Source organism: Stegodyphus dumicola, chromosome X2 (genome assembly GCF_044657685.1).
Source record: "Stegodyphus dumicola isolate Sdum_Otavi_A_Nest chromosome X2, ASM4465768v1".
Taxonomy (NCBI): Eukaryota; Metazoa; Arthropoda; class Arachnida; order Araneae; family Eresidae; genus Stegodyphus; species Stegodyphus dumicola.
In genome coordinates, this window is record NC_140781.1 from 168,526,990 (window position 1) to 168,552,572 (window position 25,583).

General features: G+C 34.0%; 1 protein-coding gene across 3 annotated transcripts in view; it reads right to left on the minus strand.

The window, feature by feature from the left end:
• The window catches only part of Wdr81 (WD repeat domain 81), a 236,664-nt gene that overhangs the window by 140,290 nt on the left and 70,791 nt on the right, over positions 1-25,583 (minus strand). For all 3 annotated transcript variants that reach the window (XR_015038979.1, XM_085809249.1, XM_085809250.1), the window contains exons 4-7: positions 12,530-12,662; positions 6,076-6,599; positions 5,766-5,987; positions 5,499-5,642 (exon numbers count right to left, since the gene is read on the minus strand). Coding sequence is in view for 2 of the 3 variants with exons in the window: in XM_085809249.1 (XP_085665375.1) it covers positions 5,499-5,642; positions 5,766-5,987; positions 6,076-6,599; positions 12,530-12,662 (1,023 nt within the window). In the remaining variant the exon portion in view is untranslated. The remainder of the gene's footprint in view (positions 1-5,498; positions 5,643-5,765; positions 5,988-6,075; positions 6,600-12,529; positions 12,663-25,583) is intronic.

The following is a 25,583-nucleotide window of genomic DNA, read 5'->3' on the forward strand; positions in this document are numbered from 1 at the left end:
AGATGGTCAGGAGCAAACAAGGCCGCCGTTCCCGAGAATGAAAACACAGCAGGAGAAACGAAAAGACCACCACCAACAGAAGAAATTCAAGTATGATTCCAGACCAGAGGACGCCAAGACCAGCCGTCCAGGGGCAAAATGGAAAAGACAGCAACCTGACGACTACCACTCCAAAAGGCCGGCATTCAGAGGGCGAAAAAGAAAAATCAACATGGGCGACACTCAAAGAACACAAAGGAGACGACTGACTTCGATGAAATCTATAACGTGGGAACAGTTCTGCCAGAAGAGGATGTCGGAGTTCCAATCATCGAAAACTCAAAGATAAGTTAAAATCTTCTATAACTTTTTCTTTTGATCCGAAATGTTATGCGTAAATACGAAGTTCTATGTTTTGACGGAAGTCAATTTGTCTCAGTTGAGACTTAGTTTTGTTTTACTTTATTTAGCTAAGGCAAAAGTATTATTTTCTTTAAGTATAAAATCTAAGAACAAGCAGTTTCTGTTGGTCGAAAGACTAATTCTGTTATGTTAAAGCCAAAATTTGGCCGAAGATAAAAATAACTTTGTATTCTTGTATTAATAAGAATTTTAGTTTCAGTGCCGCCAGCTTGGCGAAGAATGAGTAAAGTAAAAATTTATTTTTCTCTTATTCATTTTATGGTAAATTGTAAAAATCATATATGTTAGAATTTTGTAAATATACGTAAATACTTGAAGTTATGTAAAAGTAGAATTTAGTCAAGAAGCATAAAATTTTAGATGCTAAAAGTAAATGCTCAAAAGCAATGAATTCAAATTTAAGTATTAAACTGTAGATAAAATCATGCTTTAGAGCGAAAGCCTGCATGTCTAAAGATGAGTGAAGGGGAAGTTAGAATTAATGTGTTTTGTAGGGTTCTCCACTTACACTTGAATTTTAAGAATGTTAAAGTAGCTCATCGAGTGTTAGAATGTCGAGTAAGGTGTGTCTATTTGGTCGTTGAATTCTAACAAATCATTGTAGTTAGGGGAAGTGTTGCAATACTAAAACACGAATATTCCCGTTTGACACCACACATGGTGGAGAGCCAGGGTAAAGTTAAATTCACGTTTGAAGACTTCAATGAATGTGAATTAAGCAGTAACTAAGGAAAATAAATCGATCAAAAACAAAAACTTATTCAGTGTCAAGAAAGTTTAAATTATAATGTATTTAGAAAGATACTGATACTTATTCCTTCCAGATGCTGGAAGGAAGAGAACAGATTGATTGCTGAAGTCCAGGAAAGGTTCCTCTAAGAAGAGAGGGTAAAATAATTATCTACAGAAATTTATTCTAACTTTTATGAGAAAACAGTTTTTTTTTATGTAAACGAGGCTCTTAAATTTTAGTTCAGAATTGTGGAAACTTTTCAACAGGTGGTTTCTAGGACCTGCTTCCAAGTTTACCAAATTCTGGCACCGGCAAATGTAGGGTTTATATTTATTTTAACTAACATTTATTTTAAGTTTAAACTATCTTTCCTGTCAAGCCTTACTTTCCCCTGGAATTGCCAATGCCAGAGTATGTAAATTTTAGTAGAACGCGCAAAGTATTCAAATTGTCAGCGGAAGTAATTTGAGTTAAATAGAAGGGAAACGAGTTCGAAAGTGTGCTCTCTTGCTTCACGAGCGTGGAGGTGGCTATGTAGAATTTGAAGAACCACGCGTTTCGGCCTGTGTGCTTACCTCGGCAGATAGTTGGATCTTTCAACTTAATATTCAGAAGTTTGCTGAAATATCAGCGGTATCTTAGAACACGGTTAGGTTAGTTACGTTTAGAGAGCCTCGTAGGTAGTAACTTGTTATTATTCATTTTTAGTTTCTTATTTTTATTTTACCGCCGGGTCGGCATAGTTTGTGAGCTTCAAGAGAACGCATCTGTAATTTCTAAAGTTGAATAAAAAGGGATTTAAACCCTTCTCAAGACTTTGTGTACTTTCCAGTTCATAGCAGTCACCACTATTGTTGCGTGCAGGTTGAGGCCGCGCAACATTACATACTTACGCGTGGTGCAAGTACTGATTCTCTTCTAAATAATTCAACTTGGTGGACTGGACCTGCCTTCTCAAGGGAAATTATTCCTGAGCCTCCAGAACTTAGTGTCACTGAGGATGAATATTTTAATGAACTGAAAAAAAGACTGTTATAATACCGACTCTTTGAAACTTTTTTGTATAACAAAGGACTTTAACTTTTTAAATCATATTTATGACTTAAGTAATGATTTTATGCATATTTTACGTGCTTTAAGTTTTCTTTTCAGGTTCATCTATAATACAAGACATCCGAGTACAAAAAGGTCAGGATATGTAACCACTGCTGAACTAGAACAAGCAGAGATTTTCTTAATCAGACAGGAACAATCTCAAGAATTTTCAGCAGAGCTGAAAAGTTTATCTAAGGGTGAAACAGTATCCCCCAATAGTAAGATAAAAGGTTTAGCTCCTTTTATAGATCAAAATTCTATTATTAGATTAGGTGGTTGCCTCCAAAATTCTAATCTTGAGTTCTGTAAAAAACATCCTGTGTTGCTTCCCCACAAAACCGTTTAACAGATTTAATTGTAATGTATTTTCACAAAAAAATGCTTTCATGTGGGACCGCAAACTTTATTATATTATGTGAGAGAAAAATACTGGCCCATAAATGGGAGAAGTATTTGCAAAAAGAATTGCCATCAGTGCGTTGTTTGTTTTAAGGCAAATCCTTCTACTTCTTCTTGGTTAATGGGAAATCTGCCATCTGAGCGTGTTAATGAAAATTTTGCATTTAATGATACAGGAATCGATTTTTGTGGACCCTTTCTTGTGAAATACAAAAACCAATGTAAAGGTGTATTTAACAAAACTTATGTTACCATATTTGTTTGCCTTGCAATCTGTGCAATTCACTTGGAAATCGTAACAAATCTAACAACCGAAACTTTTATTTCTTGTCTTATAAGGTTTGTTTCTCGAAGAGGCAAATCTAGGAAACTTTTTACAGATAATGCACAAACATTTGCAGGTGCGGCAGCAGAGTTAAGAAGATTGTTTAATATTGTGAATTCTCCTGATGAGCTTCTTGCAAGATATTTATCTTCCGAAGGTGTTGACTGGAAGTTCATCCCTCCGAAGGCTCCCAATTTTGGCGGTCTTTGGGAGGCTGGCATAAAGTCATTCAAATACCATTTGAAACACATCGTGGGAAATACTAATTTGAGTATAGAAGAGTTTTTAACAATTGTGATACAAATCGAAGGGTTTTTGAATTCACGCCCTCTTTCTCCTATGTCTTCCGATCCTAATGATTTTAAGAGTTTCATCCCCCGGACACTTTTTGATCGGCAGAGAAATCATCTCTATACCTAAGCCTAATTTAACAGATATCCCCAAGAATCGACTTTCCAAGTTGCAAAAATTAACTAATTATGTTAAAAAAATTTGGCAGTTGTGGCAAAACGATTATCTTAGTAATTTACATCAAAGATCAAAGTTACAGTTTGATAAAAATAATGTTAAAGTTGGAGCGTGGTTGTTCCCTCTATTGATGAACTTTCATATAGAACATTGAAGTTGTTTAGGCTTAACAACATCCTAATTTCTCTAAGAGATAAATTAGATTTGTATTATAATCAGTGAATATAAATTAGAAAATATGGCATATAATATGATAAATTTCAGTCACATAGAAATATTAACTGATGGTAGCCATAATAAACCTTACTGCATTCTACAAAACCATAACAAACTCTCTAGATGCCCCATATATTTTTTTAATTCATCTTTTACAATTTTAAGAAATATCAATATTGCCAAAATATTAAAACTTAAAATTATACTTTATAAACAAATATTATGCATTAACTTCATTTGTTGGCATGGCACGGAAGGGAGAAAGAACTCAGGCATAGCACAGAAGGGAAAAAGAACTCAGGCATAGCACAGAAGGGAGACAGAACTCAATTAACCTAAGTTCAGCCACCAGTGCCAATGGCACTCATTTTTAACTTTCTGATTTCATCCTGTTTACTATCTGGTTCAGTCTATTATTATTATTTCTGCAGCATAACTCTTTCTTGAATGAATAAAATAGCGGTTTGTTTATCTTTTGGCAAATTGCAAATCGCAAAAATCCATTTCAATTAAAACAAAAAACATGAAAAGCATAGCTGCATTAGAAAAGAGGTCAAACCAAACTGGCGATGTCTGTCCCGAGAAAATATGCAAACAAACAAACAAAAAAAAAAAAAAAAAAAAGGCACCAAGCGGCTTTGTTAAAAAGAACTGCGTAATTTTGTGACAAATGCAATATGTGTAGTGGTGGAAAGAAATGCTAAATAAAGATGATGGTTAAAAGTCTTTATTGATATGGCAAATGTTCCTATCAACAGTTAATTAACGGAACGAGAAATCCCTGAATAAGAAGATTATGGCACTTTTATGTAATTGAATAACAATTTCAGTAAAAATTTTATCTCGAAAACTTTATTTTAACAATAAGATTATATTAAAAATCGCTTATTAAATTTCAATTTATCTCTTTACATTTTATTTAATTACTTAAATCTTTAATTATTTCAACAAATAATAATTAATTATCTAATAATTATCAATTAAATTATAATTAATTAATATTAATATTAAGATATAATAATCATTGATTAAATAACAATTTATAAGCATTAATTAAGTAACTATTAATTAATTTGATAATAATGAACTATTTAATTTTAAAATTATTAATGAGTTTAATAGTCATTTTATTTATTTATTTACTCTTGTTCCTCTTTACTGACAGTCTTCCATAGAGCTCCTTCACTTCTAATCTTAGAATTTAAGCCCTGGGCTAACAGGTAAGTAATATTAATGTACTATTTTACGAGTGTCCCATCAATGGACATGGTTACTTTTCTCCATTTGCTTAAGTACTGAAAAGCATTTTACATGCAAACCGGAATGATTAAATTTGTAGTAAGTGAATCAAGACTACTTAACTGGATATGGCAATCTGTTATAACAATTAAAACATTCTAGCGTTGGGTTGTTATTTATGACTGTGTATGTGGTGTACATTGTAAAAGGTATTCTAAATTATAATCCTAATTAAAAAAAATAACAGATTAATAAAAAGATATAAAAAATATTCATTACTATTCTTGTTGAAAATATTTATATTTTGTTTTTTATAAAATGTTACAAAAGCTCAACATCAGCAAGGAATGAATTAAGTTTACTTTCGAATAAATCAGCAAAAGTACCCACAAGTTTATGATGAGAAAGCATTCACAAAATAAAAGAATTAATAAAACCATATATTTCTACTTTCTGCAAAATAAAACGTATTTCCATTATAAAGTAAAACAAACATGAAATAACATAAATCTGTTAATAACTTCTTTTAGTAAAGTCCTAAGGAAGCTGCATTTCACTTTCAGAATTCTTTTAGTCTCTAAATTTTATATCAAAATTCCAAAATATAAATTAAAAAAATACCTGAAGTCGTTCTATTGTGGCTGGATACTCTGCAGGTACCCATTTTTGTCTTACATGATGGCATAAAAATGATTTGGGCATTCTTCGAGCTTTATATACATAGTAAGTAATATCTGCAAGAACTTCAGATGTGTGATGAGCAACCTAGAAGAATTCATAAGATATTAATACCATTAGAATTTAAAGATAACATTAGTTCATGGAAAATCTTTATCATAAATAAATACTATTTAAAATATAACATGCAATGAAAAGGAAGCTACAAACCATAACAGCAGAATCTTGAGGAATACTTGCAGAGCTACAAGATAAATTAGTTCCGGTTATTTCTGTAGCAGATTCATAGATTAAATCTAATTGCTTGTCACCTTTGTTCAATCTAAACTTTGATTTTGAGAGATCCCGCCAGCCACCATCTGGCACAGAAAAGTCCATGATCCATGGCATTACATAATGAGAATGAGGATTATCTTTCTCCCTTCCAGCTAGCTGTTGAAAGGATATTCAGTATTTGCATAGTTAAAAATACACTTTAAACACTTAGCAAATGTTACATAAGATGACACTGCAAACTTACCTTATTCAACGCAATTAAGTAATCATAATTACTAATAATGCCATTCACCCAATCTTGTACCAATGAAGCCAGGGTCAATTCATGATAAGAACAGTCTCCCTCTCTATTTTGATCAGCAGGCTTAAAAGTAAGGCTCGATGAAATTACTGAATCATCTTTATTATCCGAACATTCACCGTCAGTAAGATGTCTGTCACTTGCAACAAAATATTGCTCAGAAGTAGTTTTGTCAGAGTCAAGATGTAAACAAGTTAATGGCATAACTTGTATCCATAAATTTTCTTTAATGCTAATGGAGGACAGTGTAATTGGACCCATGAACAACCCAGAATTATGAACTGAACACAATGCTTGAAGAAGTTGATATACCACAAATAATGGTCGAATAGTTGAACCACTTAAAACAAATGGGCTAAACATTAAGCAGTCTTTCAGGGTAGAAACATTTTTTTCGCAAATCAGAAAAATGGATTGTGGACTTTCAACAGCACAAAATATTTCTAACAAGTTTGGATGGATAATATCTGAAAGAAAAATCAGACTAATAAATTTTTTAAACAAGACATCTATGCAGACTCTGTCAATACAGATAGCAAATTCTAGCAGTTATGTAAAACATACAAGTAGGTAAGCTAACCCAGCAAAGCACTTTCAAGTTAGTAGCCTAGTGTCTGGTGCATTTTTGAAAACTTTTAAAGATAATTGGGCATAGCTTTTTGTACTACACATTAGGAAAAACTACAAGGATACACATAGAATGACTTCACTTTGGATCAAGAAATCAAACTGCGAAATATTATAAAACTATTGTTCCTTTTATTTTGAAGGATAATAGGTTACTTTCATACACTTAAAACTTATTCAAGAGCTTTTTATATAATACAAGGAAGTCAGGTCTCTATCTTACTGTCTTTATGTCGATATTAAGCATATCCATAAATTATCTTTTGGTAATATAAAAAGAATGAAAGAATTAGAAAACTTTTTTATCCTAAAAGTACATACTTGAGTTATTATTTTGTGTAGCCTTTATCAGCATGAGAATTTATAAGCACTTAGCATTTAACATACCAGGAGATATTTTTTTTAAATTCTCATTACACATTTCTACACTGCCAGTCCATACAAAAATGCAGTTACTGTTTCCTAGAAATATTCTTTATCAAGGAATGAGTTCCCACCAGGAAGAACAATCCTCCTCCATGCTAACATGCAATCATATGAACATCTGCTTCTGTAGTTATGTTAATGGTTTTTGCTGGAAGGTTTTGGAAACAAATATCCCATAGTCTTGACCTTTTACCCAGAACTTACCATAGTTTCATAAAATTAAAGAAATGTTTTGGGAGAAGCATTTTGTTGATAATGAAGAGCTCTGACAAAGAGTAACTGTATATCTTAAAGGGCTACTGGCAGAAGTATGAGACATGGTATATAAAAACTTCTTTCTTGACATGATAAATTCCCCAGTGTCATGGATTCCTATGTGGAATAAAAACCTGAGGCTATGTGTTTAAAAAGATTTTGTTTAACTAGCTCCTTTCAGACTATATTTTTATTACCAAATGCGTATTATTTTCCGGACATAAAGGTACCTTCAAAGAGACTGCTATTAATCAAATCTGTTTAAGATGGATTCATTAAATGTTCAGCTTAAAATTCTCTCCACAATTCAAGAATATTTTCATATTCTATGTGAAAAATATAATAAAACTAAGAACAGTTAATAACAGGATTTCTTTTATATAGAGAATGACCAGAAAGTTTTTACTAAAAAAAATGTTGCAGTCACATGTATCAAGTGTACCATACCTTTGTACAATTGCATACATAACATGATTTTACAGATTGGATTATGCAAAGGATGAAGTAACTGTTTCACCCAGAAAACTGCGAATGGTGTATTAGATATACTAATCACTCCTCTGAAATGAATGAAAAGTACACCAACATAAAATATTTTGTGCAAAAGGACTTAAATAAATGGATACAGATCTGGTTTCACTTCTCAAATGCAGGATGGAATCCCCCCCCCAAAATGACGGTTTCTATAAAACATTTCTTCTACTGCATTATTACTGCAGATTTTCATGTTCCCATGATCGAGAAGCAGATATCAGATACTTTTAAATGGAAGACCTTGGCCATGTAGTCCAGATTTCTCATTGTGAACTTATTTCATCATTGGTCCCCCCAAAAATATACCCCTCTAGTTACTTAATAATGTAAAAAGAGCCATAATGGACTTCTTTTTAATATTGTATACAGCAGTTTCCACCCAAATGACATCTTTAATCTGATTTTTCAATGGGACAACTGCCTTAATGCTTTCTCCACACTAGACAAACTGTTTGGCCATATAACAATACAACAAGAATGTTTTAAATGACAATAATTAAATGATAATTTTTTTTTTTATATTTTAAATGATAATTTTTTGATTGATCATTCGATAAATTCAGGAGGCTCTGTAATGAAACGGAAAATAGAAATGACTTATGGAAGATTCGCAACTCTGCCCCCCCCCCAAATATACTTTTTCAGAATTTGGCCAATCATCATACTTGTTTGCAAAGTTTAGTCAAGGGACGAATTCTTGTTACCTGTTGATTAATTTGGTAGCTTTAATTGGATTAAATGACTTTTACATGACAAAAGAGTATGACACTGTACATTCCTACATAGCTATAAGAAATGTGAAGAAATACTAACACCTTCTTAAACAGAAGCCCAACTACGAGATCGTGACGTCACAAACTGGCGGCTGACAACCGCCGTTGATCACCTACTACCTGCCTTTAAACTACATATGGTTTTAAAGCTTTACTAACAGGATGGTACTTTCTAATGATGTAGATACATATTATTTTTCTTTTTTTTTTACTTTATATATATTGAAAATATATATTTTCAATTCATTCACGGATATAATATTGGAAACATTTTCCTTTGCACAAAATATATTATATATTATTAATTTTTGTATGATCTTATATTGTATGTTTACAGTTAAAATAATGCTTTAAAGTACCGGTTGACTTTTGATAAGGACTTGAGGTTATGTTGGAATCTCTCTCCACATACTAATAATATTCAAGTCACTTAACTGCATAAAAAATATATAAGAAGGATGTGTGGAAATATTTTTAAGGATATCAGAAGTTTTAAAATTTTAGCAGGGTAGATTTATAAGCACACATATTACATGAAAAACCTAAATTTTCTAAACCTTTTATTATTTTCACAATATATCCATGCAAAAATTGTGCTGATAATGATTTTACTGGGACAATACTTATAACATCCTTATATGAAGATCTAATACTCTGCAGCATAAAAACACAAGTAGAATTAGCAGCGTTTTCACAAATATATTTTGCTACATTACTATTATATTTTCACCTTTGAAATCTAAGAATGGCTTAATGTGAATTTCGTCAACCATTAAAGTGACATATTATCGTTTTCGTCTAAAAAGCGGATTTTTTTTCCTTAGCATAATTCAGTAAATTTTCAGGAGTTTGCTCCACTTTAGATCAACATTATATTCAGAACACTATCTTTTCAATGTAGAAGGATGTGGCAAAGTAACATATGCACTATTTCTTAAAAATTTGTAGCAATGTGGAGAAATTGAAAACATCAAACTTTATAATATTAACAGATCAGAACTATACCTATTATTATTTTTATGCAAAACGAGTAATGTCAGCTGCTTAAATATAAACTGAACTACTTTCTTTTTATGTTCAGGGACATTTTTTTCTAATTCATGAAGGCCTTGAGTTACGAATAATAAATTTTTAAAGCTGTTTTCATTATTATCACCTTTATTTTTTGCAACTTCTTTAAGCAATGAACAGAGATTATGCACATCATTAATTTTTAAAGGGAATTCATGGTTACTAATTTTTGTTAATGGAATATCTCTAAAATATGCTTCCACTTGCAGATCATCATGGATAACGACTGATGCAGAAATAAAACGAGCAAATTCTGTCTTATCTGGAGAAAAAATACACTATTTCTTTAATCACAACTGTTAAATCATCAGGTATCTTAACATTTTTTAGACATGATGAAAGCTCACTCAGATTACTATAATTACCTAATTACTAATTTTAAAGTAATAAAAGTAGGATTTCTAGTAATGCAATTTATATTTTAACAAAACAGGTAATAGCAAGCATATGTGTGTTTGTCTCTCACTCGGGAGAAGGGGGAGAAGAAAAGGATTCTTAGTGACATAAGTTTTAATAATATTTGAATTTTCATGTATTAGGAATTTAAATTATTTCTTGTTTGTCACAAAACTGTGCACTTTATATTACAATTTAAAAAAACCATAAGCATATTTATTGCCTTCACAGTTTCTTTAGAAAAAACTTTTAGTACCAAAATATATTAAATATTAAGCTAAATAATTTCATTTGCTGCCATATACGTATGAAGTTAAAAGTTCTAAGTTATAAAATTAATCAAAAAGTAAAAAATTGGACATTTTAATAAGTAAGTGAATATTTAGCATACAATTCGATACATAATTATACTAATCGATACGTAATTACACAATGTATTCTATAAAAATGAAATTCCTTAATATTAACGTATCCATTCTTTTAAATGTAGAAGCAAATACCTTAACAGATTTAAATTTCAAGTTAGGCTTAACATACCCGAGAATTAAGACACAATAACACGCCGAATAAATACTAATTCAGAAGTCAAACAACAAAAATCAGCGTATGATTGCGCAAATCATTTGCGGTTTTGCAGCTGAAGATGGTGGTTCGGTAAAACCATCGAAACTAGTCCTGTGAAAATTTTGCAAATATTACGCTGATTTTTGTTGTTTGACTTCTGAATTAATACCCGAGAATACTTCGAAGTGGTAAAATTTTCTCGCGGTATCGACTTTAACCATCTATGTAATACATCTTGTTGCTCAGGAAATCTATACACTGATCCTGAACCGTCACAATAATTTTTTTGGCATAACGGCACACAGTACTTTAAAGGCATGATTGAAATTTAAAAAAAAAAAAAAAAAAAAAAAAAAAAAAATCAATATCAATATCAAATTAAGGAGACTTGGTTCACGCACCTTCTCACGACCAAGGACGAAATTCCCCTAACTTGCTAATGCCATCTAGATGGCCTTGGTTTAGGGGCGATTTTTCGAACCCCATCGAGAAGGCCAACAGTTTGTGACGTCACTAAACTACGAGCCTTCAGTAGGGAGGCTTGTGTTTAAAAAGGTGTTGGAAATACCCAGTTTTCCAAAATTATATATATGCAAATAATTCTTTGAATTATTTGCATATATTCAAAGAATTATTTGCATAATAGGAACTGAAATTCTGGAATAATTAATCTCATTTGCTAATATCGTCACGTTACAAAAAGTTACAGGAAGCAATTGAACTGGCATGTATTTTACATCAAATTAAACTTTGACTACTCTTGTTTTTTGTCACACATCACAGATGCAATGCACACTCATTCTGTTACTCATTTCAACCGACACACATTAAAGCACATTCAACATGACTGTTGAAAAGACATGGATAATGAAGAATTTCTGTTCATCATGGTCAGATAGCAACAAAAGTACAAAGACAATACCAGTAGCATACACTTCTCAAATTGTAATGTTTGTTGACTGGGGAGTTTCGAGATGAGATGAGGAACTCATTGTCATTTGCTGCTTCGGTCTACAGACTAGATAGGTGTTATGGGGCAAAAGATCTCACAAAGTTCATCTGTAATATGTGATGAAAAATTGAATAGCCAAAGTTTAATTTATGTACCACAGATCAATATGTATCAATTACATTGCACATAATTGGTATATGGTATTTTGGGGTTATACTATTTGAGTTAAAATACTATTGAGTTATACCATTTGAGTATAACTATTTGAGCTATACTATTTGAGTTAAAATAACATGACGAATAATGATTATAGGAGAAGTAAAGCAAGAAAGAAGCAGCAAATTTATGAACATTATCTGATTTCTTATACCTCTAACTCCCCCAACATATTACTATACTAGCTTACATAAATTACTATATACTCTTTGCTTCTACTTACAATTATTTGCATACATAAAGCATGTATATCAATTATTCTTATAAACTACATTAAATAAGAAATACTTTATTTTTCTTTCTTATACAATGTTTAAATGCTGCATATTTCATATTCAGTTTTTCTCTTTTAATTGATTTGTACTGTTTAAAATGAATTTCATTCTGATGTCATCATGTTGGGGAGGATTGCATAGAAAAATAATTTATTCATTTATATCTAAATCTGCTTATTAACATTTTGTTTCATGAATTTAATTTAAAAAAAAAACTAAATTCAAATATAATGCAGCTGCGTTCAGGTTACATTTAACATTCACAGTAAATGTCTCCATGTATTCAATTCAGAAATCCTCCCAATTACCTTGGAAATCGCTAAACTGATTAGGAGCTGAACTTGGAGGAGGACTAAGATGAATGATCATACCATCTTCCCTTTCTATTCTTGTTGTTTTGTACAAACGCTTAAGTATTTCCTGAAGTGCATCATTAAAGCTCTAAAAATAAATGACAATAATCAAGAAATTTTACAAAATTTATGAGAAAAATAAAAGCAAAATACATTTTAAAACATTGCAACAAATTTATGATAAAAAAGAAGAAAACATATTTGCAAATACTGCAATTCACAATTTACACATATGAACCTTTTCTTTAGTTGCACAATTTTTATTTTACAAGTAAATATATAAATGTCATGGCAAGAACTACACTGAAATGTGAAAAACAAATATTTCTATAAGCAAAGAACATCATACTTCAAACTCAATGGCCCATCATTTTTGCGTGTTCGTAAGGTGTAGGATTTATGTGTTCTACAGAGGATTGCATGGCATCCTAGATATATTTGGCAACGTTGAGATTTGGTGACTTGGTGAAAAACACTCAGATGAGTGTTCCTCTAACCATAATTTTCAATCTCTGGCTTTGAGTGACTACACATTGACAAAGCTAAACCCGTCAGAATGAATGACAGTAAGCCATGAGAAAGAATACGCACTCAGGTTTCATCAATCAGAGACGTTTATACTAAGCGAGCCATCCTAGTTTGTAGTCTCCTGCTGACTGTGAGATCCATAGATTCATAAGTTTTTCTCAACACACAAGTTTTTCTATTTGGTCTAAACACCTGAAAATACAACATATCAAACCAGGGTATTATTTTCCAGTTAGCAAGTATTTAGTGTCTGAACTGCGAAACCCGGGCCAATGGCTAACTCTTGAGTTTCACGCTCATCAGAGGTACTCTGTTTTTTGTCAGCTCCTAAAACCATATAATGAAGATAACTTTCCATGCTTTTCATGCAGATGTTTTCTGAGGCCCTAGTATTGAATTCTGATATTACTTGAGGCTCTAGTATCGAATTCTGATATTACTTGAAGCAGAGTTGCATTCATACTGCATGAAATGATTCTTGCCACCTGAAGCTGGTCATGTGCATCCAGCATTTTTTTGCAGCCATATTGTTGTTAGAAATTCGAAATTTTGCCAGAATTTTTGTTGCTGTGGCCCTTTAAATAGTCATATGTTAATATCCGAATTTCATCTCTACCTCTGAAATACATCGCCCTAACTCTAATTATTAGATTGCATTAAAAATATCTGTAATTGCAAAACGTTGGTATTCTAAAAACAGGAAAAGGCTTTAGAAGTTTACACCTATCGCTAGAATTTTAAGCCTATTACTTTGTACACCCACTGGAAGCTGTAATCAGCAGCATGTTTTGGGAGCAGTATTATTGTATGGTATGGTTTACCTGTACCAGTTTTTTTGCGGAAGGGGAGCATTTTAATGCATATGAAATTTTTCTTTTGTTGAATACACAGCTCATCAAAATTAAAGGATAATCTGAAAAAAATATGCTCACAGATTAAAATTTTCAATTAATATCCAATGGTATAATTTTTTATGTTAATTGTTTGCATCCAAAAGCAAAACTGGACTCCAGCGCATAGGTTAGCAAAGAAAATATGCACATTACGCTATAAACAATCTGCAGCGCAACAGACGCATGTTGGAATTTAAGTATGAAAAGTTGATTAAATTAACATGGTTTCTGAAAGCAATTAGTATTCATTAGTAATGAAAAAAGTATCCTTTAAGTGAAGTGCAAAAGTGGAGATTAATTAGTAGATTCGGTGGCCAGCCCACAAATATGGAGGTCAGCAGGTTCGGAAAATCCTACAAATAACCATACCAAGCACTTGGAACCGCTTCTTAAGTAGTGAGTTGGTACACTTAACCACTTGCGCTACGGCTAAACTTCACGGTTGCGGTGCCGTGCGCTACAATATAACAAGCGGTAAAGTGTCTCATTTACGCCGCTCCGCGTCTGCGAGTGCAATCCAGAGCTGTAACTCTAATCTAATCTAATCTATTGCTGTCGTAACCGGGCACTGACTACGAGGAGTCTTGGTCCCGTCGATCGTAATTTGCCAAAGGCCAGTCGCAGTAGTTAAAAAATAAAAGGTGCCTAAACATCTCACCGTAAAGCGAAATTCAGGTCTGCAAAAGCATACAATTTTACTGTGAAGTCGAGGAGATGCGATAAGCAAGCTGTAACTCGAGAAATAAACAAATAAGCAAGCTGTAACTCGAGAAATAAACAATCTCGTTGTTAGGCGAAGTGTGCACCACGTTATTTTCATTTTTGCGATAAATGCCTATCGACGTGGCGTTCACGTCGCTTGCGATTTGAGACAAAAGTATCTTGACGTTCGTGGCACGTCTTTTTAGCGCAAGTGGTTAAGAAGCACTTGGAACCGATTCGTAAGTGGTTCTTCTATTCTAACCTGGTCAAGGACAGCTAAGAGCAACAATTGCATCCGAAGACCGTTTTCTGACGTTATCCGTTCGGAGAAAGCGTGAGGTATTTAAAATAGAGTTGGTTTTATACTTTCAGGATGTCACGGGAACTTGAATCAGCCGTTCTTCCGCAGGACGAGTGCGACAAGACTTGAATTTTATGCGACAAAAATCAAAGATTTGTGTTCTGCTTGCTTCATCTTCCAAAGAGGCTCATTAAAAGTGGTGTTGTCGTCAATTGTTAATGCAAAGACGCCGTGTACTGTTTACTGATACATCAAGATGTAACCTGAACTGTGGTTTTAATCTGTAGAGAGCAAGGAAATGAAACTTACCTTTCACTACTCATGAAAGAATCGATTTCCATTGAAACGGTTCTATAGTTTAGGTTGGAATCATCAAAAATAGTCGTTCCGAGCTGTGTATGTTTGAGGTAGATTTTGTAACAAGTGCACGTATGTGGATGATGTATTTTAACTCCTTTTGAGGCTGTTTAGGGGTGCTTTTGGCGTAAATATTTTGACAATGCTCGTCCGCATCGACCATCTCTGGAGTCAGAAACCTTAGAAACAGCAAATAACACTCGAATGCATTGGCCAGCTTACTCACCAGACTTGAATCCGATTGAGCATGTGGGGGATGCCTTAGACCCTCCAAACTGCAGCTTGCCAAATACCCCCTCGGATCTTACAGCATCTGAAACGTGCATTTTCAAAACCGTGCAGAGCAATTCCACAAAACTTGATCAACAGTTTGATAAATTCTATGAAATCAAGAGCTGAAGTTTGCACTTCTGTCAGAGGTGACCACAGACTATATTAAAGAAAAATTTATTTCAAAACAGGAGAGATTATTTCTCCTCAGTTTTGAAGTTTTCCTAAGTTTGAGTTTAAATCTAATATTTTGAGTTTAATCAATTGGAAAACAAACATGGTAATTCACGCTAAATGTTTTCGTATAAATTGTTTTTACTCATTTTTTAACAAGTAATATTTAGTTTTATTTCTGTCACTATCCTCTGATTTTGACTAGCAGGTTATTACATTAAAAAAGGTACTTACGTGTTTCGCAGCCACCTTAGTAGAAGTCGCGAAGTTTTCAGAATGTGCCAAACTCTGGCAGCCATGTTCATCACATTTCTTCAGTCAAGCAACGCCGCCATACTCGCATGGTGCAATCTTTTCTGTTGTATTCTAGTTCCAACAGTTTTTATAAACAAATCGTGATACTGTTTGTGGAATTTGCTTAGCTAGTCGCTGCTGCTGAGGTTAGCAAAAAGCAGTCTCCGCAATTCTCTCTGTTTTTTTTTTTTTTTTTTTTTTTTTTGTGTGTGTTTTTTTTTTTTTTTTTTCAAGCGAAAACACATGGTTGGAAACTTGAGAAGGGTGAAAAAATAAATTACAGAAAGATTTGAAGAAGAATGTAAATGTTTTTTAATCTATCAGGTAATTCCTGTTTTATAATTAAAATTTATGCTTTAAATTGCTACAAAGTGTTTTCTTTTCATATGTTTATAATGTTTACTGACTTATGAAAAATATTAATAGTTTGAGAATTTTTCTAAAAAAAAAAAAAGGCCGCGAAAACCACCAGCTTGCACCCGATAAGTATTTAACCTTTCATCTGTAAAAAAAACGCCATATTGCTCCAAGGTGCTTCCGTTAATACGTAAGTACCAAAAAACTCTTTATAAAATTGTAAAACAAAGAAATTTTCCTAAATTTAGGCAGACATGTTATTAATACTCCATTTCTAGCATAATCGCATAACCATGATAATAAATATAAAATAAAACCGTACACTTAAATAAAGCTCCGTTTTGGTTTGGTTATTTAGTTACGGCAAAGCATAAGATGGCTAATTTCTTTAAAATGACGTCATAGTGAAGATTACCTAAACGAAATTAGTTCACATTACACACAAGAGAAACCACAAAAATCCCAAGCAACTAAGCTGTTCAGATGCTGGGAGCGGATTCTTCAATTTAGGAAAGCACGTTACAGTTATCTGCCGAAGGGTCTTTTTCTATTTTTATCGCGAACTTCCTAAGAGATGGAAGTGAAGGGGCTTGTATCACTCTTACCATACATTTTTTTTTTCTTCCCTCAAGAGGCCATACCGATTAATAGATTTTAAATATTTTCATTCTTGAGTCTACAGTCACAAATATCCATACCTAATCTGGTATTCGAACCCTGGCATCTACAGTCAAGCTGTTGCAAACCACCGCAAAAGCTCGGACAGTTGAGAAAAAATCGCAATCCTCAGTGCTCTCATCGACTCGACTAAAGCCGGATGATTTATATAAAGCCATAAAGAAAACTATCATTGACCAATCCTGAAATAACTGTAAATAATTGTTAACTACAAATACCGAGTTTCTCAAAATCATTGCCATGGTTTTTGTGGCCTATAATTTACAAACTGTAATTGATAAACTAAAATTGTTTGTGGAATATGAAATTTTAGATCAAAACATTTCATTTGACAATGCCATACTTGCTAGCTGATGTCTGGGAGATAAATCATATAAAGTTACATCATAAAATAGCAAGCATTCAACAGAAAAAAAAAACTTACATAGTGAGCTTCTTCAAAATTATACCACATCGTCATTAAATAATTCATAACTACAAAGATACATTTCGAATACTATATGAGCTGATTTAAAGAGATTTTGAGGGACTAGTAATGCTCTGTAACAATAAAGAGTGATAAGACCAAGCACTCTGTGAAAACCTATTGACTAAATTCAGGAAGGATTGTCTTCATGCCCACAAAAATCTAGCCGTTAAGTTCCTTGCAGCTTTACTTAGCTACTGAAAACTGTTTGCATAACAGTTTCATCTCGTAAGAGCAGTTTACAGGATTATTCTAGCCACTGAAGTGAGAGCCAGTTACATTTCTTTGTGCAGAAACTAAAAGATGTGCAGGATTTAAAGTTAGCGATAAACATGAATTATTGAAGGTTTCAAAACATTTTGTCAACTATCAAAGCTGAAGTAAGACCTTAGAAGATGAAGATTTAGTATCTTACTTTGAAAGAAAATCATTAAAAATTCAATGTATGGAGACCATAAAATCCTTTTAATTTTCAAGTATTCAAAGCTGTCACTAGAAAAAGAAAAAAGAAGATATGATACGTTTTGACATGCCTTGAAGTTTGAAAACTCTAGCATTCTATGTTACTGATTCAGCAAATTATTAAAAAAATTGAGTTAGACTTTCAGAATCTCTATACAATTTTGTTCGAAAATTATAGGCCACAGAAACCCCGATAATAATACATAATTACCCTGATATTCAGAGTCATCTTAAAATACTTCCAAATACCTTGTATTTCACGTATGGCTCAGCAGTTTAAAATTCGAGCATAAAAATTTTAACACAGCTAAATATGAAAATAACAGCATTTGAGATAAGACCTTTCAAAAGATTCTGAAAAGTCTTGGCCTTGATTAAACAAATTTACAAATCCATCGGCAAATGCTTATACTTCGACAAAGCTTAATCGTAGGGCAAGTGTACCAGTAGTGGGCCACTAAAGGCCTTCTATCAGTTATCATCATCGAGACTTCTAGTCTGTTTCTTTATCACAGACTAAACTCTTACCTTTTATAAATATCGCATTACATCGGAAACAAAATGCTCAAAGTTAGATAAAAAATTAAAAATCTTTAATTTCTCTGTGTTCTAGGAGTGAGTTTTCCAAATATCTGACGTACCTACAGTGGTGCTGTATCTCCTATAATACGCTCAACGTATCTGCTGGTGGCTCAATGTGGTGCTGTATCTCCTATAATAGGTACAAAGCCACAAGAAACTTCTCAACTCATGGATATTTTCGGGGGTCTTCAGTCTTCTCAACTGCTGACACTTTTTCTGGATTCGTATACACACTTTCGCCAGAGATTAAATGGCCAAAGTCAGTCACTCTCGATCTAAAATTTACATTTGGCAGGACTTAATTTTAGATTGGCTTCTTTCAATTTCTGAGGCACTTTCCTGATATTTTCTAAATGCTCTTAAAAACTCTTCCCGGCGATACTGATGTCATCCAGGTATATCAGACAGGCTTCGTAGAAAACACCTCTCAATACGACCTCCATGAGGCGTTCGAATGTTGCTGGCGTATTACTTAATCCAAACGGCATTACCTTGAAATTCCAAATTCCTTGCCCAATAGTAAATACGGTCTTTTATTGGTTATAAGGGTTTATGTCTACCTGCTAATATCTACTCTTTAAATCAAGCGTTGAAAACAACTTACTTCCAGAAACAGTGTAAAGAATATCGTCGATTCTAGGAAGAGGTTAGCTCTCTTTCTTCGTAACCTCGTTCAATCGTCAATAGTCAAAGCAAAATCTAGTTGAACCACCTTTCTTTCTGACTAGGACGATGGGAGAGGACCAAGGACAAGCCGAAAGCTTGATAACGTCACTTTCTTGCATTTCCTTTAGAAAGTTTCTTACCTCCTCTTGTTTAGCAATCGGTAGACATCTTCGATGTTGCTTAATTGGTAAATGATCTATGAAAAACCCCCACCCGCATGTAAAAGGCTTATTCTCCAGGTAGGGGCAATAAATTTATGAAAGTGGGTAAAATGTTTTGTTGTCGAAAGTATCAAAAGTGATTAATTTGGTCGTCCATGTCCAGCGTTACTGACCTCTTACTGCAAAGCTTCTGCAGATTTGAACTATGTAACCAAATACGGAGAACAAAAATTTGTGTCTTATTCAGATCTGAAATTTGTTTTCATGTTGTCATCAAATCGGATTCAAAGAAAATTTTTTTGCCCACTCACATTCTGCTTGACAGCTAGAATTATATTGGCAGGTTGTCGCGGTTCGAAAGCGTTGGACTCTTCTCTCTTTGCTTTCGAACCTACACATCTCCAGTAAAATTTCTTTCCATACTTTTATTGTTTCTAGCATTATCTATTTTGATTAGTAAAATTTTAATCGTTTTACTTTTCTCCACTAGTGTGCTAGAAAAAGAAAGGTTTTTTTTTTTTTTTTTTTTTTTTTTTTTTTTTTTTTTCATTCATTGAAATTGCACGCTATATCGTATAGTTAGGGTCTAAATTCAGTCAGAGACTGGTTGAGCTGTTTACTAGTTTTCGAATGAAATTCTAAGTTCAGCCGATATTTTATTTTTTTATTTAACTTTTTGTCATTAATTTAATAATTTATTAATTTTTTATTTATATCTTTATATTTTATTGAACTTTAATTGTTTTAATTATTAGTTATTTTATTATTAATTTTATTTATTTATTTTTTCCACTTCTTCCTGACGGCTTTTCATAAAGCCCCGGTACTTCTAATTTAAGAAATTAAGTCCTGAGTGAGACATACGAAAACTCGCTTCAGTGATATTATTCTTTGGCTTGTAGGGTTTATATTTATTTTAACTAACATTTATTTTAAGTTTAAACTACCTTTCCTATCAAGCCTTACTTTCCCCTGGAATTGCCAATGCCAGAGTATGTAAATTTTAGTAGAACGCGCAAAGTATTCAAATTGTCAGCGGAAGTAATTTGAGTTAAATAGAAGGGAAACGAGTTCAAAAGTGTGCTTTCTTGCTTCACGAGCGTGGAGGTGGCTAGTTAGAAATTGAAGAACCACGCGTTTCGGCCTGTGTGCTTGCCTCGGCAGTTTGTTAATCTTTCAACGTAATATTCAGAAGTTTGCTGAATTATCAGCGGTATTTTAGAACGCGGTGAGGTTAGTTACGTTTAGAGAGCCTCGTAGTTAGTCACTTGTTATTATCTCTTTTCAGTTCCTTATTTTTATTTTACCGCCGGGTCGGCGTAGTTTGTGAGCGTCAAGAGCACGCATTTGTAATTTCTAAAGTTGAATAAAAAGGGATTTAAACCCTTCTCAAGACTTTGGGTCTACTTTCCAGTTCTTAGCAGTCACTACTATTGTTGCGTGCAGGTTGGAAGCGCGCAACGTTACATTGGCGCCCGAACACTTGTCGAACTGAAATGGCCAAAAATTGGATGGAAGCTGCTGGACAACAACAAGAAATGGCAAGTCAATTGGAAAGATTTGGATACCTGGTCCAGACGATGAGAGCGTCCATCAAGCCAAACGTCAATTTCGACGGAAAAAATTCGGTGGCGATATTTCTAGAAGGCATAGAAAATCACTTCCAGCTCTACCTTTTGCCTGAAAGACAAAAAGTTGCCATCGCCACATCTGCACTAAGAGGACAGGCCGAGCTATGGTGGAAGAATATAGGCAAATTTTTATTAGGGGAATTCGGAGGCCAGACATAAACATTTGAAAATTTCAAAAAATCGTTATTAAAGGCCTTCCCCATACTGAAAGACCGAGCAAGGCTAGAAGCCGAACTGTATAGTTTTTATCAACGGAATATAATAGAAGAGTTGACGGACTTTATTCTGCGAAAAATTAAGCTGATGGATATGCTGCATGGGAAGAAACCCGACGCGATCAAGCTAACTCATCGAAGCTCGAAGGTCAAGGCCCAAAAAGGAAATTTGAAAACAAACATCCGCGTACCCAGAAGGTAGAAGTTGAAAGGAAAGTTTTAAACGAGTAGAGGGGCCTGTGAAAGCGAGGGTCCAGACCCTGGAAGTTTTAAAAAAAACCTCAAGAAGACACTTAAATACGGTCATCGTAAAGAACTCACAGTTACCAACTATACAAGTCCTGGTTGGCGATGTACCAGTACAAGCCCTCATCGATACAGGAGCAGAAGGTAATTTTATGAGTGATATTTTTTTTAAGAAGAACTTTAATAGGTTTTGATTATTTAAACATAAAAACACAGAAATCATAGGAGCGCAAGGACAAACTTGTCAATGTATCGGAAAACTATCTTTAAAGATACAGGTACAAAATGAAAGCCTTAAAGTATTAATTTTTGTAGTAAAAAATTTGCAAAATCCACTTATTTTAGGTATGGAGTTTTTAAAAGTCGCGAAGGCCAAACTGAATTTTCAGGACAGTTCTATTGTGCTGGAGATGGACCGGAGGGTGGTGGAACCAGTGGAACAACCGCAAGTCGACCTTAGCCATTTGAATGACCATGAAAGTCAAGCCATCCAGCAAGTGGTGAGTACTTTTTCAAACTTGTTTTCAGAACGGCCTGGTAGTTGTCAAATTGTTACGCATGATATACAGTTAATTGCTGACAAACCCTGTAGGAATAAACCTTACCGCTATGATAAACAGAAGAACAAATCATCAAAGAACACATTCAGGAAATGTTAAAGAACCAGATAATAACACCCATAAATAGTGAGTACGCGAGTCCAGTCGTACTATGTAGGAAAAAGAACGAGTTTCCTCCTTCGGATAAAAGGGCTTGGAGGTTTGCTATCGATTACAGAAAACTTAATAGTGTTACTCAATTCCCAGTTTACCCTTTGCCGGTTATAGAGGAAATTATTAGAAAGATTAAGTCTACGAGATATATGACTACATTGGACTTAACGTTTGGCTACTATCAAATAGCTATGAGACCCAAAGACATACATAAAACCGCGTTTATAACAAAATCGGGCACTTATGCATTTTTACGCATGCCCTTTGGGTTGTGTGGGGCCCCGTCAACATTCCAGAGAGCTATGGACGTTGTTTTAAAGCCTTTCCTTGGAAAATCGACTTTAATCTATCTAGATGATATAATTATAACGAGTAGTACGTTGGAACAACATATTAAAAATCTAGAAGAAGTTTTTAAATTATTAAAGGAGGTCGGTCTTACAATTAACGCCTCAAAATGCAAGTTCGCAACTAAAGAACTTAAATATCTGGGTTATAAAATTTCGCAAAAGGGTATAGAAACTCAAGATTCAAAAATAAAAGCAATCAACAATTTCCCACCTCCCAACACCGCTTAAGAAACTTTCTTCTTTCTTTGGGTTATGTTCTTATTATCGGTCATTCATAAAAGATATTGCTAATATTGTCGAACCCTTGTTAGTAATTAAAAGAAAGAAAAGTAAATTCACGTGGACAGCGGAAGGAAATACCGCATTTGAAAGATTAAAAGAAGCGCTCATCAGTGCCCCTGTTTTGAAATTCGCGGAGGGGGACGAAAACCTGGAAATTGCAGCAGATGCGTCGGGCTATGCTGTAGGTGCTGTTCTTATGCAAAATGGCCATCCTTTGGCATTTTTTAGTAAAACGTTGAATCATACACAAAGGAATTATACAGCTACAGAGAGAGAAACATTAGCCGTATTAATGGCTGTACACAAATTTCGAGTTTATTTCGGCAAAGCGCCAGTAACAGTCTTTTCGGATCCTGCGGCTGTTGGTAGACTTTACTCGGGGAAAAACCTAACGCCCAGGTTAATAAGATGGGCTTTAAAACTCCAAGAATATAATCTAATAATCAAGTATAAACCGGGTAAGGAAAACAATGTAGCAGACGCACTTTCTCGTATAAAACTGGACGATGAAGGCAATGAACTTAAATGCGCTGTGTAGACTTCAAAAATTTTAGATTCTAGAGATACAATTATTGCTGAATTGAAAGCTGATCCTGAATTTGGAAGTATCTATGCATATTTGAAAGACCCCGAAAGCTTTAAGCACACAGATATCGATGGGATAAGAAATAGAGCAGAAAACTATGAAATAATAGATAATTTATTATTTTATACGAGAACAACAAACGAAAATCTCGAGTACAAACCAGTCATCCCAGCCTCGCTTCGATTAAGCATTTTGGAAGGATTACACGACGCGAAAACGGCGGGTCATTTAGGGGTCAGAAAGACTTTAAAAAGGGTACGCGAGGCGGTATATTTCCCGCAATTATACAAAATAGTAACTGCGTATGTCAGGTCCTGCAATCAATGTCAGTTAATAAATGATATTAATTACAGCCCGGCCGGGTACTTAAATAGCATTCGCGCTACATTTCCGAATGAAATTTTAGGCATAGATCTTCTTGGTCCTTTATCCCAGAGTGAGTTAAATAAAAAATCGTTTTCTTTTAGTAATTGTAGATCATTTTTCAAAATGGACAGAAACTGTTCCACTTAAACGCGCGTCAGCCAAAACAGTCGCAGATGCTTTCTTACACAGATAAGCCTTCGATAGAGTATGGCTGGATGCCCTCATATACAAATTACACAACCTGGGACTCCCAGGCTACATCACAAACATAATTAAATCCTACCTAACCGGTAGACACTTTGTCGTTGATGTTTCTGGTTCATTATCCACAAACCGGCCTATACGGGCTGGTGTTTCACAGGGATCCCTTCTGGGCCCTACCCTATTCAATATTTACGTGAACGACATCCCCACTACACACAACACAACACTAGCCATGTATGCAGACAACACAGCGATCCTAACGCAAAGTGCATTTGTTAGTTCAGCAATACAACAGCTACAACACCACATCCACTCGCTAGAGACTTGGTTGACCAAATGGAAAGTCAAAGTGAATGTCGACAAGACACATGCCATACTGTTTACTACTAAGAAGAATTTCCCGACTCACCTGCAAATGTATGGTGTGGACATTCCCTGGGTCAAGCAGGTCCCTTATCTTGGGGTGATCCTCAGTAAATCTCATACATGGAACCCACACGTTACACATATTCTCAGGAAGTTTCGAACTAGTAAAGCTTCACTCTTCCCCTTAATTGCTCAAAACAGTGTTCTATCTATTGATAATAAGTTACTCATTTACAAAACCATGTTGCGTCCAATTCTTAGTTATGCATGCCCCGTCTGGGCATACTCGTGCAAAAGTTTGAGAAGGCAGTTACAAGCTGCCCAAAACGGGGTATTGCGTATGATATGTAATGCCCCCTGGTATATTCGGAATAGCCAAATTCGTAAAGAGTTAAGAATAGAGGATCTTTGTGATTTTTATTGCCGCCTATCTAGGGCATTTTATGATAAACAGGAACTTCTGGACAATCCTGTGGTTGTTAACTATTGTTATGATACTAGGGACCCCAATTTCAGTAAACGCCCAAGGGCGATCCTAAATGTTAGTAATGTGTAATTTTGTATATGTGTTATGCAAATTGTTGCTCAGATTCTTTATTGTATATTGTTCTTTTTTCCTCCTGATTGCTTTTTGTTTTTACTAGTGGCACTAAGGCGTCGCACTTCGTATTTTGTTTCTCTTGTGTGTACATGTATTCTTCTGTGAAATAGTTGTTAAAAATATAGTTAATTATGTATGGATTAGTAATTAGGTATTTAAGGAAAAAATATGTATTTAACTATTAGCAATTATGAATTTAAACTCTTGCTCATTTAATTATTTAGCACATTCAGTTATATTTCTCATAATTCGAAACTTTTATCACGTTATTCGATGAGGGGTAGGGCTATGGCGCCCAGGCACCCTGGTGGTTAAGCACTGCAGTTCAACATCTTACACAGATACATTTTAAAATACGGTGCACCAATAAAAATCATTAGCGATAACGTTAGTCAAATATTTAAAAACATATGCACTGGACTTGGCATACGCCATATCAAAATGGTTCCGTATAGACCACAGGCAAACATAGTAGAAAGAGTTAATAAAAACATTGTAAAAATAATTCGAAGTTATGTTAGCACACATCACAAGCGCTGGGATGGCTACATAAATGTG